The 6,348-nt window shown below is 64.3% G+C and overlaps 1 protein-coding gene across 1 annotated transcript in view; it reads right to left on the bottom strand.

Moving 5' to 3' along the window:
- Nucleotides 1–6,299, bottom strand: part of AGRN (agrin) — a 35,212-nt gene extending 28,913 nt beyond the window's left edge. The window contains exons 1-2 of the mRNA XM_007448966.1: nt 6,093–6,299; nt 3,649–3,910 (exon numbers count right to left, since the gene is read on the bottom strand). Coding sequence (XP_007449028.1) covers nt 3,649–3,910; nt 6,093–6,299 — 469 coding nt within the window. The remainder of the gene's footprint in view (nt 1–3,648; nt 3,911–6,092) is intronic.
- Nucleotides 6,300–6,348: the final 49 nt, after the last annotated feature.

Here is a 6,348-nt window from a genome sequence, read left to right as displayed (position 1 = left end):
GGTGGTGGTGGTCATCACACCCCACCTGAGCTGATGCCCCACCCCTGGCTGCTGGAAGGAAGGAGAAAGCCTGGGCGGGCAGCCTCCAGCCTGGGCCTGCCTGGGGGAGGGGCCGAGGGCGCTAGGCGGGTCTGGAGGGGGGGTGGGGTGAGAACCTACAGTCTGGAAGAGGGAAACAGGGACAGGAAGCAGCCACCTCCCACCTCAGGGAGGAATGTGGTGGGAGTAGGACAGGCTCAGAGGACTTCGGGGTACAGAAGCTAAGTGCCAGACAGCAGAGGGAGCCGCCCAGGAAACTCCCCCTGGGCTTCTACCTGCCCCCGCTCTGCTTCAGGGAGAGCCAGTCCCTGTCTGGGGGTGTCTGCAGTCCACATCCAGCTCCGAGGCCATAGCGCCTGCACCAGTGCCAGGCTGGTGGCCTGGGACCCAGCACCTCTCCAGCCTGAGCTACATAGGACTGCCTTCCCAAAGGCCCTAGAAGGCTGGCCTGGCAGGGAGGAAGGGAGGGAGGGTGCTCACTGGAATCAGGCTGGCCAGGCTAGGCCACGGCCGCCAGGACCCCGGGCTTCAGGGCTGGGCAGGGCTGAGCTGGGCCACAGCCAGACTCACCGACCCTGTCCCTGTGCCAGACCCGGAGAGGGCAGACAACACTTCCTTTCTCTGCTCCTGGCTCCTAGTGGGCAGGGAAAGGCCTGGGGAAGGGCCCCAGGGCTGCATCCCTCCTAGGGGCTTCAGGGGGCCCCAGGACCAGTCTTCATAAGGTGGGGGAGGGGAGGGTGGTGGGAGTGTATGGGTGCTGCCCAGACCAGGGCAAAGTGGCTGAAGGCTGGAGGAGATGCCTGCTCAGCTGCCAGCCTGGGCAGGCTCATGGTGAGTGGGCGGCTGGCACTGGAAGAGGCCAGGCCACTTCCCTGACAAAGCAGGGGGCGAGGGGCTCCTTCCTGAAGAGGCTGCTCTGAAGCAGAGCATCGTCTCCCTCACCCACAGGTGGCGCAGAGGGAGGGACACATACCTGTCTCAGTTATGCTCGGAATGTGGCTCCCCAGGCGGAGGACTGGGGAGGAGCTTCCTGGGGGCTGGAGGCTGGGGAAGGGACCCAGAGCCAGGAAGACCCTGCAGGCCCTGGGGGAGAAACTGAGGAAGGTAGTCCCAGTAGAGCTGGGGCCCAGGTGGGAATGAGCTGGGGGCATCCAGGGAGGTGGGCCGGGCAGGATGTGCCCCTGACCTTGGCGGCTGTGGGCCTTTTGGGGGCTGGGGAGAGGTGTGTTAGAGACAGGGGTCTTGGGTGGTCTTGGGGTGACCTCCACAAATCAGTGGCTGCCCAGCCTTCACTCTGGGCCCTGTGGGGCAGGGGCAGCTGTGGGCTCCCAGGAACAGAACAGGGTCAGAATCAGACAGGGAGGGGTCATCTTAGTTCAATCCCTGCCCATCCCTAACCCTAACCCCTCACTAGGGTGAGGCCTTGTCTCCCTGGAGAGCCTGGAGTGGGGTTTGAGGTCCTTATCTCCCACAGAGTGGAAGGTGGGCCCTCCTCCCAGCCGCACCCTGCTGGGGGAGGTGGGGAGAGGACTGTCTCTTCCTCAAGCCTGGCCCCAGCTCCAGGGGGCCTTTTGCCTCAGGCCTTCGGGAGGTTCAAGGGGGAGGCACCCACCCTGCCCGCAGCCCCTGCCCCTCAAGGTGCCCTGGTTTGCTTCCAAAGAAGGGATCCGTGTCATGGGCTCAAAACTTCCAGGGCTCCCCGGCCCCTTGCAGTGGACGCCAAGCTTCTCACTCTGGGCCCCTCCTCTCCCTGGGGGCTTCCCCTCCACCCTGGCTCTACCACAAGGCTCCAAGCTACAGTCAAGGCTACTTGCTTTCCTTTCCTCTCCGTGAACCTCCCTCCCCAAGACCCTCCTCCTGGCAGGCCCACCCCAGAAGACTCTGGTGGCCTCAGCCCCTTCTGGGTGCTCACCCCATTGCTACACACTGGCCTGTGGGTCCCAGCACCACTCTCCCCCACCGGCCCAACTGGAGCTGGGGGCCTAGCCCGGTCCCTATCCTGGGCAGCTAGCACACAGAAGGTGAAGTCTCGCTGGGAGCTCTCCCTGTGGGCCCTCCTTTCCAGGTGTCCCTCTGCCCAGCCTGATGTATCCGGAACCAGGGCCTGGCCTGGGTAGAGCAGGATCTGGCAAGACGGCAAATCTCTTTCTGCCCGGGGTGGCCCTCCTGCCACATGCCCTCTGACCCCACAGAAGGCCTCAGTTACCGAGTCGTGGACCCTCAGGCTGGACCCGTCCAGCTGCAGAGTTAGTGATGCGCCTTCTTGATCTTGCAGAAGCAGGGGACTCTCTGTGCCCTGACCCCTCTCCTTAGCCCCCAACTTATTTTTCAAAACTGGGCATCACACTCCACAGCCTGCCCCATCTCCATGCCACCCTCCCATCTCTTCCCTAGACCACAAGCTTCCAGAGCAGGGCCAGGGTCTCCAGTCCTCACCTGGTGGGAGGGCCATGCTGGGACCACCTCAGCTAAGCTGGTGCTGCAAGGGACCAGTGACACAGCCCCGCCGGCCTCTCTGTATGACGCTGCAGGCTGGGACCCTGGACACAGCCCCAGGAGCAACGGACAACAGGCCGCGCAGGATGCCACAGGGCTCCCCGCTTCAGGTCCTGCCCCTCGCCCTGCACAGTCCACCACCCAGGACCCCGCAAAAGCCAAGCCAGCACCACAGCAGTAAGTTGGGCAGAAGATGGAGCTTCCCTGCTGGCGAACAGAGCAGATCAGAGGGACAGGGCCACCTTCCCAGGACAGGGAGTCAAGGACCTTCCCACTGCCCTGGGAGGAAGCGTTCTCTCCTCTCTCCGCCCTCTCCGGTACATCCCTTCCCAGGCAGCCATGAGGGGAGAGACAGGATGTGAGGGCGACAGGCAGTTCCTACGTTCTCCCTGCTACATTCCTCAGCCAAGGATCTCAGCCCCCAACTGGGATTCTCCTGGGTTGAGGTGGGTGGGTGAGCCCTGGTCATGTGATTGCTGCTCACCGCTCAGAGGCTGGGGTGGGGGTGGGGGGCGGATGCTCTTGGGCCATTCAGAATGGACGCATGGGGAGAGCAGACAAGGAAAGGTTCTGTACCTCTGTGAGGGGATCCCACACCCACTCAAACTCCTGGAAGCAGCCCACTCCACATAACTGCCCCTCCCAGAAATGACAGGCCTCTTGGAACACATGGTGGGGTAGCCCCACCTCCAGCACAACCCTTAAGCCCCACCCCAACGGGTTTGCTCAACATCTGGGCCCTGTCTAAACAGATGTTTGGGTTTCTGCAGAACACAAACAACTGATGTTCATTCACCTGGTCCCAGCCTCTCTCCTAGAACAGGGAACTCCAGGAAGGGGCATGCAGAACTACGGAGGGGGAGGGGAAGAGAGAGGAGGCCTGTCCCTTTGCAGGGCTGGGACTTGCTTGGCTCCAAGACAAAAAGTGGTGGCATCTCCAGGGCCAGGGTGGGGAGCGCTGCTTATATCAGAGATTGGAGCTGAGATGGCTGGGAAGCCAGGGAGCTGGGACTCAGAAAAGGAGGTTGGACCACGAGATGCCAAGTGCTCTCGCCTCCAGCAAACCCTCTCCTGCCCCCCACAGTGCCTCCCCTGCTCTGCCCCTTCACGCACCTTCCACGCAGTGTTCCACCTCCTCCAGGTTCCGCAGGGTGATGCGCATGAGGCTGGAGTTGAGCATCAGCTCATTCTTGTGGGCTGGCCACAGGTACGGCGGGGCAGGGTTCACAAAGAAGATCCTGGTGTCCCCAGTGGACACCTGGTTGTCACAGATGAGGGGGTCTCCGAAGCCGCCAATCACCACCTTGTTGCCTCCGTCCAGCAGGCTCTCCTGAGCCACCACATCTTTGCCCTTCAAGTACCGCCAGACCCGAACCTGGGGTGGACACGGGGGGTGTGCAGGTGTCAGTGGTCCTCTTCCTACTGGGCAGGGGTGGCCGCAGAGGCCAGAGGCAAACACCAGACTGGCACCTGGGTTTTTTCCTCTCTTCCCACCTCACTTGCTCAGGCCAGATGTCCAGAGTAGATAGACCCAAACCCTGGGCAGATGTGTGGAGATCTTTGGGGCAGCCCCCCAGGAGGAAGCTGCAGGGAAGCACACACACGATGGATGCCACTGCCCACCCATGAGTGTCACACACTAGGACACCCGGCCTGCAAACACACCCCTCTCCTCAAGAAGCAGCCCCCCAACGCCCAGGCCTAAGTGACCCCAGCCACCCCAATTCCAATAATGTCCTTCTCGGCTCAGGCTGGTTATGGGAAGGGGACCCAGCGGGCTGGGGTGCCTGCCTTCCGTGCCCCACTCTCCCTATCGCCCCGCCCACTGCTCTGGCCATGCTGTGTGGGCAGAGCCAGGAGCAGCTAAAGTGGATGATGAAGCTTCAGGGCGACGAGCTCCGAGCTCAGGGCTCTGCGCCAGCTGGGCTCCATGCAGCCCTATGCGTGGGCGTCTTGAAGACACCATGCCCCCCGGCAGGTGAAAGGCCCTCCTCCTGCAAGGCTCCTACAGTGAGTGCGGTCAAGGCAGCCTGTGAACCTCAAAATCAAGCCTGGGCAGCACAGGGCAGCCCCACCCTCCCCACTCTGCTCTTGGGGCCCTGAGGGTACCTGCTCTGACAAACCGGGCCCCGGGACGCCCACGGCCTGCTGGGGGTGGGGGGAGGAGGGTCGCAGGGGCTGCAGTCAGAACAGGCGGTCCTAAAGGAAAAGGTCCATGGGGATACGTGCCCATGCATGCTGCGCCTGCGAAGACACCCCTTTCCTCGGGAGCTCTGGGGAGCCAGGACTTCCAGAATGGGGAATGGAGGACAATGGTGGCCCGTCCACCTGCCTGCCCCTGCTGGGAGCCTCGGGTCTGAGAAATCTGACTGGGACTCCCTCCACCCTCCAGTGGCCCAGGGGAGACGGGGGAGCCTTGGCCAACTCCCCCCCACCCACCCCTAGACACACAGTAGGCTCTAGAAGGACGACAGCTAGCAGGAGAGGGCTGGGTGGCTTTCATCGCCTCCCCCCACCCCAGCCACACCCAGGAGCAGCGGGGAGGAAGTCGGGAAAATCCTGCAGGGACTTGGCAAAGTGCCCTGGCGGTGGTGGAGGGGAGGGGGCCCGGCGGGGGATCCCAGCTGTAGCCTGCACAGGCCAGGCTGAAAGAAGCTGCCACCCCCACCCCCCCATCTCCAAGGAAGAGGAATGATCCGATTTCTGGTCGGGGAGGTGGTTTAAGGGGCCAGAGGCGGGCAGGGCCCTGGGTCCCTTGAGCCCTCCCTAGGAACAGATTGTGGGAAAAACCCCACTAGACCTATCCCAGGGGGCTCCCAGATCCAACTGAAGGAGAGGCCAGGCAAGTTCCCCCTCCCTGTGGCCGGGGGAGATCCAGGTCTCTCAGGAGCAGGATGGGGCACCTGCCCTGCACCCCGACACTTGAGGCTCAGCAACGGCCCCGCCCACTTCTCTGCTCCGGCCCCCACACCCATCACTGCAGCATGCCCCACCAGGAGCCCTGGGGCTGGGAGATAAGGTGTGCACCCCTCCACTCTCTCCTGACCACCCCTTCTCGCCTCTGGCGGGGGCGGGGGCGACAGCACTGACCACAGGCCAAAACCCCACCTCCACCCCAAGCAGAAAGCGTCACCTCCCCTCGTCCCCGTTCCTTTTTTTTGGCCGGTGGGTAGGGGGTGCGGTAGCCGAACATTCTCCCGGGGGGAGGCGCACTTGTTTCCAGTTAGGGAGTGGGCTTGGGTTGAAGGGGCAGACACGATCAGGTTTCCGGGGCCTGGGCACCGCGAGGCGGGATGGCAGCGGCACCGCAAGAACTTTCCCTCCAGCGCTCGCGAGTTTTCCCAGACCCGGCGCCCCACGCGGGGGTCGGCGGTCGCCAAGGGAGCGGGCGCGGGCGCTGCGGAGCGTCTGGGGCTCGTTCCCACGGCCCGGGGCGGGGGTCTCAGCGGGGCGGCCGGCGTCGCGATGGCAGGACCTCCGGGCTAGGGGGCCCCAACCCAGGCTTCCAGGACGGTCCGAAGGGGGCTCGGGGTCCCGGGGCTCACGCGCGGGCCCACCTTGCACGAGTACGTGTGCTGCACCGGGTCCACGTTGAGGATCTCCTCCACGGTGCCGGTGAGCACCACGTTCGCCTCCTCCTCCCGCCTCTCCAGCGCGCGTTCGGGGCACGTCCCGGCGGCGCCGGGCAGGGCGCGCGCGGCCGCCACCAGGAGCAGCAGCAGTGGCTGCAGGGGAGCCTGGCCGGACGGCCGCAGGCTGACCATGGCGCGGGCGGAGGACGGCGGAAGGCAGCCGGAGCAAAAGCTCACGGGC

Source organism: Lipotes vexillifer, unplaced genomic scaffold (assembly GCF_000442215.2).
Source record: "Lipotes vexillifer unplaced genomic scaffold, Lipotes_vexillifer_v1.1 scaffold835, whole genome shotgun sequence".
NCBI classification, from domain to species: domain Eukaryota; kingdom Metazoa; phylum Chordata; class Mammalia; order Artiodactyla; family Lipotidae; genus Lipotes; species Lipotes vexillifer.
The sequence above is the reverse complement of the archived record's forward strand: the minus strand, read 5'-3'. Positions and strand labels throughout refer to the sequence as shown.